This window comes from Rhinolophus hipposideros, assembly GCF_964194185.1.
Source record: "Rhinolophus hipposideros genome assembly, chromosome: 24".
Taxonomy (NCBI): Eukaryota; Metazoa; Chordata; class Mammalia; order Chiroptera; family Rhinolophidae; genus Rhinolophus; species Rhinolophus hipposideros.
Window position 1 is genome coordinate 20,156,488 of NC_138070.1, and position 12,223 is coordinate 20,168,710.

The 12,223-nt window shown below is 39.3% G+C and overlaps 1 protein-coding gene across 4 annotated transcripts in view; it reads right to left on the bottom strand.

Annotated features, from left to right (window-relative positions):
- Positions 1 to 349: 349 nt before the first annotated feature.
- PRR14L (proline rich 14 like) overlaps positions 350 to 12,223 on the bottom strand; it is a 47,482-nt gene continuing 35,608 nt past the window's right edge. For all 4 annotated transcript variants that reach the window (XM_081037137.1, XM_081037138.1, XM_081037139.1 and 1 more), the window contains 2 exons: positions 5,985 to 6,056; positions 350 to 4,731 (listed from right to left, as the gene is read on the bottom strand). In XM_081037137.1, the coding sequence (XP_080893263.1) occupies positions 4,455 to 4,731; positions 5,985 to 6,056 (349 nt within the window). In that variant the 3' untranslated portion in view covers positions 350 to 4,454. The remainder of the gene's footprint in view (positions 4,732 to 5,984; positions 6,057 to 12,223) is intronic.

A 12,223-nucleotide genomic window follows, 5' to 3' on the forward strand; every position in this document is an offset into this window, starting at 1 on the left:
TCACACCTAAAACACTTGCTCAGCAACCCTACCCTACTTAACTGGATATGCCTTGGATCTGAAGGAGTCTCAGCCATTTCCAAATACCAAATTCCCCCACAAGAGATGATCTACCATCAAGTAAATTGAAAAAGCTCCACTGCACGCTAAGAAGGCCATCCATAGGTGGACATCTACACATGTTCTGAGCACAGGACAGTCCTCAGAAATTGGTGACCACTTTGGAAGGGATAAGCTTTTTGTGATAATTTTGAAATTGTGTATTTAAAAATATACCACCTTATGACATTAGTAGGCAAAATTTTAACTTATTTCCAAGCCATAAGAAAGAATAATAGTCTTGTTATTTGAAAGCTTTTCAAAAAAAGTTTTTTTTTTATTTTCATAAATTAACACACATAACAGTGGGAATTTTAGAGTCACAAACTACCAAACAGAAAAGGAACTGAAGGGGCATCATGTATGCCAATATTACCAAAAAATGTACAAATTTCACTGAACTATTGACCGTGATAATATATAAACACAGGCAGCTATTTACTGGCCCAGACCAGCCCAAAGAGATGCTGAGGCCTCTCACCAAGAATTCAAATCCAATTCAGCACCAGAGAGGGGCTCAAAAAGAGACAATGAACAAGCTTCAAATCTGAGTATGCTGTGCTCGAGGGCGGGTTACATGGGGACCCTCACTTCACAGTCAAAATAGCCGTTGCTGCTCAATTTGTGGCTAGATGATATTAAATTTCATTTTAGTAAAATTGAGCCTTCTTCCTAAGCCATCTTTTTACTTAAGAAGTTCAGTTGTGGTAAGGAGCCCTTCTCTTGCATGAATCCAGGAAAGGTTACTCCGCACTTCTGGCCAATTATTTACTTTGGATACAGCCACCCACAATGTGGTGTTTAAGAGGTCCTTTCCATGATACCAGGGGAGGGGAGGGGGAGGTTACAGAAAAACAAGGGAATTAAAGAAAGCACCAACTGCATACTCCCCCACCACCCCCGTAATGGGAGAACACCATCACTGCCTAAAAGTTGGTCTTTCGCGGACCTTAATGTACACAGCATTGATTAGAAGATGGGATCCCAGCCTGCAGACGAATCCCGGCTCTGCGTTCCATCAGGCTGCACCAAAGCGTGGGATCTGTGGCCCAGCTCCTGCATGCACCCTCCGTGTTGCTCTTGGCCTGGTGGGCTGGGAATGAGCCAGGGAGGGGGGGATCACGCCCAGAGGGGGCATCTGGAATTTACCTCAGGTTGGCTCTGGCAACCGCTCAAAAGACTCTTTCAGGCAAAATTGTGACAAAGTGTCATGATTTTCACAGCTCTTGGAGGAGCGTTGAGTTTTGGGATTCACAGCATGAGTTTCTGAGTTCTTCAGGCTCCAAGTAAGGCAAACTCTACATTATCTTTCCACTGTACCTCCCTCAGCTGCAGCTCTCAGAGTAAGGTCAGTAAGAAAAAGTGGACATAATCTGCTTTAACAGGTAATGAGGTACATTTAAACTAAAGGAGAAATGAAGCTGGAGAAGAGACCAAAAGGAGGGAAAGGTGGGTGGGGGAGGCAAATATAACCATAAACTGGAAGATGAAAAAAACCATAGTTGATAGTTTCAGTGAAAAACTGATGGGCAGAACCCTGATTGGACCTGAGATTTCTCCTCTTTCCTGTATTAATAACACTAAACCACCAGTACTGACTAAATTAATTAATTGTAACTCCCCATCATTTCGGTGGGAAGTCCCCAAACTCCGAAATGACCAACTCCCACTCCAGAACCAGACCTCCTGAGCTCTGGGCAGCTGGCATGCCAGCCCGACTAACGTCTCCCACCGTGGGCAGGTACCAGACAGCACTGCAACTCATTAGGCCGATGTGAAAATAGGTGTTAAGACAGGTGTGGCTGAGCATGGCTAGAACCGGATGTATCAGCTCCAGGTAAGCAATCTCCAGTTTGCAATGGGGGCCCTTTCTTAACTTTGGAGCAAGGGAAGGGCCCTAGCCAGAGGGCAGGCCAAGAATTTCCGGGACAGACAGGGTTGGCCTCAGAGCAGCTTCTTTCCTACATTCCCAGGACAAGGAGGGAGCCTGGGTCTCTGTCTCCTCTAATTCTCCCTTCCTAGATGCAATGTTCCAAATCATTGCACCTGGCCTTAGCAAATGCCATGCCTCTAACGGGCAAACTTGAAGTCGTACCTCTGTAATGTGGGTGATAATCACAGTTGTACCCACCTCAGCTTCAGCCTGTGGGATGACATGGCTGCCACACTGCTGATGCACCTACACTGGCAATGGAGCTGGCAAGCAGGGCTCTGTCGACTCACTGGAAGTTTGCAAGCTTGTCCAGCAAGAGTTCCCTAAAAACATTTGTACGGGGGCACAATGTATTACTCATCCCACTCCCTTAAGCAAAAAGAATAGAGAAGCTGATAGTGTCTCAGGACCCTGTCCCAGGAAGGGAGAAGGATGAAGTGAAACACAGCTCATGTCCATACAGTCTGAGCAAAGGGGATTTAGAAGGGCAGAATCTGGTTCACATCATTCAGAGCCAGTGTGGAAACTTGGCTCGCTCCTAATGCTATTTGGCCATGGCCTTACAAACCTCCGCGGAGTACCGGGTGTGTATTTCACTTACTAAATGCTATGTCTGAAGCAGTGAGCCTCAAAGACGGATGTGGCACTTTGTTTTTTCTTGCTCAGGTCAGTTTTTCTGCTCCAGTGTGGCATAGACTGTCAACCTGCAAAGGAAAGGCACATAGAGACCCCCCACCCCACCCCACCTCCCCACCAACAAATGGGGAACGAAAAAAACCTAGGAGACACATTCCAGGATGGCACCACTCACTCTCCTCTAAAAAGACTAACTTTAAAATGTCTCTGGAGCTTTCCTAGTTCGCATTGGCAGCTTCTTCCCAGCAGTGGCTCCTAGGAAGATGGGAAGAGGTGACCAGTGTCCTGAGGCTGGGTCTAGCATCCCACTCACCAGCCAAGGAATGTTAATTCTCTGAACGCTTGTTTCGCGCACAAGAAAAAAGGATGAAACACAAGGGAACGAGGGGAGAGGAGGCAGGGGGAGGGACACAAGGATTAGCAGAAAAGAAATGAAAACTCTGGGCCTGCTGACCTACACAGCATCCTTCTGTCCACAGACTCTTGTGGGCACAAAAGAAGAAACTCAACGAACTCTGGCATTCCACAACATTTCCAGTAGGTTTGACACAGGAGCCCAGAGTACAATGAGGTGTCCTCAGAGAGGGCTAGCCGTGGAATTTCATGATCCCACCACAAGAAGGCATTACTGGGTTTGAACCACGGCCTGTTGCCTCTCCCCAGTCTCAGAGCAGGTTGTTCTGACAGCTGCAAAAACTCTGGGTCGGCCTCTTTTACCGCCCAAGCCATGGTACCCAACTTTCTCACATACCACCACTTCAGATAAAACCCATTAAGACCACACCCAACCTTTGCACTTTTTAAATGATTGGGAGAGAAACCTGCTCTTACTTCTGTCATTAAAATAAATATATCTACTCAGTGGGCAAGAACGAGAACCCAGATGAAAAAAGTACTCCCTCTAATGCATTACACTAGGAGGTGGAGGTGGGGCTTGAAACACATGAATGGAAAAATGTCTCTCCATTATCCCATACCATGCACTGATAAACTGGGTCAAATGCCTATCATATATTCTGAAGACATGTACTGTCTTTCTCCTCAATGTCTTAAAAATTTTGTTTTAAAATCACATTTAAAGGCTCCAAACATGCAGCAATTAAAAAAAAAAGGAAATAAAACAAATGAAATTAACACCACAACATTAAAAAGTGCAACTTACTTCGAATGGGGCCTGGACGGGCTCCTCTGGCACTAGTGACCCAAAGTCACAGAGGGGAGGAAAAAATGATGGGAAAAAGCATCACACACACATTCACTCTCTCTCATTCACTCTCTCTCACTTCCCCAAGGTTCTGGGCAGACAAACTCAAAGGATTAGAAAACATACAAGCTCATCTTTCCTGAACTACTGAAATGAGCCAGTGAGACCTCGCAGAACGGGACGCCAGGTCCCCCTCCCTAGGCAACGTCTCTAAATAATCTTGGTCTAGCACCACCGTAAACAACGCAGAACTTTCACATGGGCGTGCAAATGCTGTGAGTCCTTGGAATCCTAGTGTTACTGAACACATGCTGTGTCCTCTTCCTGTGGATGGAGAGTGGGAGGGGGAGGCCAGATGTCAGTCAGGACCATTTCCAGGAGAAAGGGAGCATTCCTGAGGTTCTATACTCAGCAGTAGAAGTGGAGGACCTTCCTTCACCAGTTCCTAAAAGGTTGCATCTGGAAACAGGTAAAAATCCATGGTCTGCAGTTTGAATGATTTGGGTATAGGGCAAAGTTAGGCAACTTCTTCCAAGGAGGCCCAGCAAATCTAACATTGAGACCCCGAAACCAAATTGCTTCTCAACAACCAGATGATTGCTCCTGTTCCTCTTCCTTGGCAAAGAAGGTCTCCAGTTCCATTAGTTTCTGTATCAAAAGGGCATCAAGCTCTCGACTCTGCAGCGCTGCCTTCTGGGCCCTGGTGAAGCTGCCTGTCACCTTGACCTTACCGCGAGCTCTCCTCTTTCGCGGGACTGTAAAATCCTGAAATTCTAGAACTCGCTTCCTCTTCTGTTGGCTGACTGAGATTAGCGTACCATTTCGTTCCTTAGGTTCCTCAAAGATGGTCTCTAAACACCTAAGGGGGAAGCACATTCAGAATCACCAACACTCTGACCCGTATGGCAACCCTTCTAGTCACCAGGGACTGAAAGCTACTTGCACTCACAACTCCTTACTCAACTGTTTCCTCCGGCCAGTTATCTGCTTTTTTGTATATATGTATTTCCACACACACACACGAATATGTACTATATAAGCACATAGTGAAAAAACTGAAACTAGACCAAAGGGTAAAAAATAAAACTAAGACCAACCCCCCCACAGGCAACACCAGCAATAGTTTTTTGTGTATCCTTCCCAGTCATTCAATGTATAGACACGCATAAATAAGCATATATTATCAGAAGTCAGCACTTTTGTGTGAAGGTCCAGATAGTAAAATTTTAAAATTAATGAGCTACATAAGTCGGTTACATATTCCTTTTTATTTTTAAATGATGCTTTAAAAGTACAGAAACCTTTGTTAGCTCACAGGCCATAAGAAAAAAAAAAACAGGCCGCTGGCTGGATCTGACCTGTAGTTTGCTGACCTGGGGCACATATCCTCCACTTTGGATCTTTTTTCTTATTCAAATGGTAGCAAACCACATACACTGTCCTATGCACTGTGCCTCTTTGACCTATCAATAACTAAGATTGTTCCAATTTGGTACACAGGCATCTGATTCATTTTTTAAAATGGCTATATAGTAATGTATTCCATTATATGGATGAATCATATTTTAATCAGAACGCTATTAATGAATGTATTTAGTTCTTTCCAATCCTTTCCTGTTATTTAGCAATGCTGCGATGAATAGTCTTGTAAAATGTCTTAGAGCAAATGTTTGTCTTATATAATAGGATAAAATCCTAGAAATCTCCGGCTACATCCTAGACACAACCGGAACTTAGTTAAGTGTTCAATGACTTGAACAGAACTCAGACCCAAATGTAGCCAAGTGAAGCTCCTTCTGGATTTGGGTTTGGAATCACATCTGAAGACCCATGATTTATTAGCCCTGAAGAAGACAACCAGCATGTTTAGTAAAAACTCAAGAACAAACTAAAAAGAGACTACATTTTCCGTACCTAACCCAATATACATCTTTCCCATCCTACCAGACCCCAATTCAAGTGCTGGGAACTAAAAATATCAATTCTAGTTATTTCCAAGACCCGATATTGGAAGAACTGAACATCTCCTTTCTGAAGTTAAAGAAATGAAAATGTACACTGATCATTTCAGAAGCCCTCCCCATCTATTATTTCCTACTCATATGTACCTACCTGTTTGCAGGAGGAGACATATAATTCTTGTTGGTATATATTTCTTCTAAACTAAATTCCTTTTTCTTTAACCTGAAAAAGAAAGTAAAATAAATTCATCATGCTCTCTTAAAAAAGATAAGATTGGCTTCCCAACTCTATCCTTTCCATTCTTCACTTTCAACCTTTCTCTAATAAGTTTTAGACAAGTCTCATGTGAATCACATGTACTGGATTTTCTTTCCCAATCTGCCATTCTTCAACTTTATGAAATTCAGTTCATTTATACTTATTGGGAATGATATAATTGGATTTATATCTACGATTTTACAGCTTTTTGTTCTACCTTTTTAAAAATTTTTAAACTTTCATTTATTTTAAGTGTATTTTTTCAAGACCCATCAGCTCCAAGTCAAGTAGTTGTTTCAATGTAGTTGTGGAGGGCGCAGCTCAGTCCCATGTGGGGATCGAACTGGCAACCTTGCTGTTAAGAGCACCAGGCTCTAATAAATAAACTGAGCTAACCGGCCACCCCTGTTCTGCCTTTTCAATGTTTCTTTTTGTTTTCTTAATTGACTGCGTCCTTCTCTGTCTCTCTTACGACCCCCCACCCCCCAACAACTTAGAAATATACTTTTCTTTTAGTGGTTGGCAAGAATTTTAAAGAGCATATTTAACTTAGAAACTGAAGTGCATCAATATTTTCACCCTTTTCCAAACAACACAAGGTCCCTGGAACTTCTAAGTCAGATCAATACTGTCCCAATTTATATGTTATTAGTGTTCTATTTTGTCTCCTTTTTTAATTTTGTAATTAATTTGTTGAAGAAACCAGGCCATCTGGCCTATGGCTTCCCCAATCTAGATTTTCTTGATTACATCTACATGGTGTCATTTAACATGTTCCTCTGACCCAAACATACGGGAAAAATACTACAGGTATTCCCTATAGATTGACAATCAGATACAGAGGCATAATCAGATTTAGATGTTTGTTTTGACAGAATTTTTAGATGGTGGTAGGACATGATACCTGTTGTCACCACTTTTGTGTGATATTAATAGCCACTTATAAAACAGTAACTGTATTATTTCTTTAGGGTTGTACATAGTGACAGTGTATCATTCCTTCTTCATTCATTTGGTAGAATTCTATCTAAATGGAAATTTCATGCTCATTAAGATTTTGGTAACCATGAGATACAGTTTGCACAAGAAAGGCAGGTCACATGTTTGGTTCTATTCCTTTTATTTACCAATTTCCAAAATAATTCATTGGTTTCCTAATATAGTTCAAATATAACCAATGAGTTTTGTTCTTTTTTTTTTTTTTTTTATTAAATTTATTGGGGTGACAATTGTTAGTAAATTTACATAGATTTCAGGTGTACAATTCTGTATTACATCGTCTATAAATCCCATTGTGTGTTCACCACCCAGAGTCAGTTCTCCTTCCACCACCATATATTTGTTTGTTCTTTATTTTAAAGTATCGTTACAAACTATTGGATTTAAACAAGTTCGATGTGCTTTAATCTACTGTAGTTATTCCTTTTGATGCTCAGACTGTTTCATCTGTGTCCAGTGGGAGTTCCAAATTGGTTCCTCAATCTCTGTGACATGACCAAAGTAGTCTTTATTGCCTTTTAGTTTAACAAGATATTTTACACTCTTGTGCATTTCCTGCCCTGTAATCAGTCTTCAAGGAATCCTGATTCACACGATAGACTTCAACCTTTTAATTATTTATTTATGAGCACTCAATTTATTTGTTGTTAATTTTTACTACAATATAGAAGATAATAGCTTTAATACTCAGGTCACCAGTCAGTAGAAATTTATTTTCAGAGAACCTAACTTGATTACAAAAGAGCAAATCACTACCAAGTTTCTATACCTTAAACCTGTTTCAGATAAGACAAGGAGAGACTGCAGAGCATGGCAATTAACTTTTTGGCACCATGTTTTAGTGTCTTCCTGGGTTTCTGAAAATCTTAACTGAGGTTTAGTTTGGTTCGATTCTAGTTCAGCAAGAACATGCTTTTGAAAACTATACACAAATAACACAGATTTGAAAAAAATTATAACACAGATATGATTTTTCATAGTGATTTTGCCCTGGCATTCCTAAAACAGCAATTTTGCTTTACAACAGTAATAGCTACATTAAATTGAGGATGTCAAATGAGCAATCGGAAAGTGAAAGATTAGGATCCCAGGCAGTCATTCAGACTTGCAAATCAGGGCACTATGCACCCATGTCCAGTTTTTGAGCTGAGGTGAAGGTTGGTGAGCCAAGCTTGGATGCTGGAGTTCCTGGGCTTTCGACAAACTGCCTTTCTCAGAGGGGCCTCTCTCACTGGAAGTGGTAAGACAACACAGTCTATCTCAAAAGCACAGACACTTTCTCTGGAGATGCTACCTTGCTCAGGGTGGCCTTGCCAAAAGTCTACACTTGAGTGTCTTCCCTCTGGTGATTCCCTGGACTCTCTGTCACTTGATCTGTTTTTATGACTTGATTTCCCTTCAGTAGGAAGAATCTTGAGATTATTCCAAAACATGGTTGTGCTAGTCTAGTAATAACAAAACTACCACAATGTCAAGTGGCTGAAACCACATAGCATGTAGCTTATTTCACTAAACATATAAAACACACTAAATTATATTCTTCTTCAGTAACTCCAACATCGTCTTTTCAGGTTTGATTTGATGTTTATTTCCATTATACTCAAGCAAGGAAACTTGCTTCCCTCCTAAACCTAAAATAAAGGTTTGGGATTTATTTTATTGGGAGTTGTTTTACATTCCCTGAACTTTTATTTAAGGCCAGATTTGGAAGCTGGTTCCTTGAAAGCCTGAGGGCACCACTAACCTGGGACCACTCTACACTCAAGCCTCAGCTTAAGGTGTTTCCAGTCTGCCTAGGATGCATGGATTCAGGATAGATATCTGTGAGGCCAGTGTATGGCGGTTAATTCTCAAGGGGAAGTTCTTTACCTCCACCCAGTGATAGGATTTGGGGAAGGTAATTTCCTTTGTTGTCCTCTTGGGAATTGAGAAAGGGGAGGAATGCAGGTTTATTTTTGATTCACACTGAGGTTATAGTCCTTTGTGGGTGTGTATGTCATTTTAATGTGTATGAGTATCATATATTAGACTCTCATTTTAGTAAGGGCATAGATTTTGTCTTTTGCCTTCAGCACCCACGAGGCCAATGAAAACCTAATAAGCTCAGTATAACCCTGATTTTGTAAATGCCCTCAAAGCAAAAGGTGGCTTAACTATTCACTCACCTCTTTTCTCTCTGGATTGCTACTTTCACTTAGTTTTTGGCTTCCAAGAATCCCTTATTCTCCTGACAATTCAGTGATGCACATAAAAGCTAGTATTTATTGAAGATTATTATTTGTTTCCTAAAGGAAAGCTAGCAAGATAATTTATCTATCACATTGCTAAAACTAGAAGTTCTAGTACCTCATTTCTACCCCATATATACACCTCAAGTCTCAAGGATGATGGTAAAATGGGACTTAGATGGAAGAATAATCATGGATATAGAAGTTTTACTTTTTTATTTTTATTTTTGATGAGACAGTCTTGATGTGGCCTTTTCTTTATATCCGTAGTTATAGGACTTCTGTTCTGCTAGTCTTCAGATGGTTCTCCAGGTTGACTGTTCTATAATTAAGTTGTAATTTTAAGGTGGTCATGGGAGGAGGCAAGCACAGCATTTACGTCCTCCGCCATCTTGACTGGACCTCAGTCGTACAGTTTTTAAACTATAGCTCTGTCACTCAATGGGTTTATGACAAAAACCAGGAGTTAAATCTCTACGGTTAGTTTTGGCCATGTCATTTTATGATGAAATTGTGGTAGATTGACCACTTAAAGTTCATGCATTTTATAGGATAAGTTGCTTTCACTGAAAACTCTGCATAAGGAATGGTCTTGATGCTGAGATGTGCTGATACATACCAACTAGAATATACCCAACAATTTTAATGGCACCTGACTTCTGGTCTAGAAAATGACCAGGGCACACGAAGTAATCCCTAACACGACCAAATTATTTAAGTAACAATATCTTTTATTCTCTGACCTAGACAGAACACATCTATAAATAAGGCCAAGGACAAAATATCAGGCATTTGGGGGTGGGTACAAATCCTGTTCTTGAGAAACTGTGTCTCTCATTTACAAATGTTTATGGAAGACACACCGCAGAAATAATTTATACAAAACACAGAAGTCTTAAGAAAATTTTATTCCCCTGAAACCTTTATAAAAATGTTATAACTTCTACTTCCTGTTAACAACGAAAATTATATAATGAGCTGCTATGCCAATTGATTTGTCATAATACTTTACTCCTACAATAAATACTGAAGCAATCATGAGATATATACAAATTAATGGATTTATTTCTGATTTTTTACATGATTCTTAATTGTTCCTAAAAGTTTACCAGTTTGATTCATGTGTGCATACATTTGCTGAAGGAGTATCATGCTTTTTACCATACTCTTCACTTGATAATTTATTATTTTAGTTACATATTACATTACTTTATTATAAATTCAGTAACAAGAAAGAGCATTATTGCATTACAATAATGCATGATTAAAATGGATAAATTAATTATATTTCTTATACATGATTTTAATTGAGTTATAACTTTTACAAATCTACCTTATAAAATGTGTTCATAACTTATTTCTCAATGGTTTGCATAATATTCTGAAAGGTGAAAATTAACACATTTACTTGTGTTGGAAAACAGAAAAGTTAAGAATGAATGACTGATGGACTTGAGTAATAACAATTGCCTTTGACAATCAAGTTGTACATATTTCCCAAACACCAAAGACACGGACTGCCTCCAACGTCTGGGCAATAGAACCTACCTAAGTCACTGCCTTGTGATCCTCTGCTTTCAAAAAAATTAGGTGATAAATTATTAAATATAATTTGATGATAGATCACTGTGACTTTTTTGTGTATTATTTGAAAAAAGTATGCAAAGAATTGAATGTCATTTCTATATTAAAATTCACTCCCAATTACTTATTTATATAAACAATGTTTTTCAGAACTTATATCTACTTATAAACATGAGATAGAATACATCCAATTCTGAATCCTATTTCATCCTAGTAATACGTACTATTCAACCAGGCTATCTGAAAAATTGAAAAAATAGCTCTTGAAAAAACGCAAATGCATTATGTTTGCCTTAACTTGTAGACTAAACCAACTATTGTCAAGTACACAGTGATAACTGGTTTTTAAAAATAAAAACAATCTCTTCAAAAGACATGGTAGGACAATCAATAAAATGCTAAGATAAAAATATAATACATTGAGATAAAAACACATGGGAAAAGTGGGATGTCAATCATGATCATAGTAACAGTTAACTATGTATTGCATTTGTGTTATGTGAAGCAATATAACAGATACAATACACAATTTTTTCTCAATTGGACTGTTCAGCAATCTTGAGCCTTGAAAATTCTTATTCACATTTTACAGATAAGTTCTGGATGCTCAGAAAAGTTAAATAACTTACCTTGGATTACTTAAGGGACCACTGTTAGGCTTCCACTGAGAAACGAAGGAATGAAATCAACCACATGAAAATACAATTCTGGAGATCTTTATTTATTTATTTTATTTATTTATTTTTTGAGATCTTTTTAAATGTTTAAATTTTCATAGTGTGTCTGTGTAATATATATAATTCCAAAACTGGAATCAGGCTTACTACATAATTTGATAATCTGTCTTTTCTTCCCATTTTACTCTATAGGGTTAGCAATTGTCTCTGTCATAAAAAATAAGTCTTTGAAAACCAAAAATTTAAAGGCTATAATATAGACCGTAACATGGACCTGGCATTTTCTAAAGAAAATTTAAGTTGTTTCCCTCATGATATTTAGGTTCCTTCCAAGTTATGTGCACAGACTGTTGTGTACTTGGGTTGTGGGGTCGGGTAAACCTGTGTGAGACAGAAACCACCTGTGTCATGATTGACACCAGAGCCTAGCACAGGTTTCTTAACCACTGAGCCTCAGAACCGTCACTAAACCTAAGGACAACAATAGTGCTTACCTCCCAGCATCATTAGAGGATGAACTGAGATTCTGTATGCACAGGAACAGAGCAACACCTCAATAAAAAGGATTAAGAAAGCATTAAAATATCCCTGCACATAAATCTCTGGCCGTATTACCAATGAATTCTTTTGGATAAATTCTTAG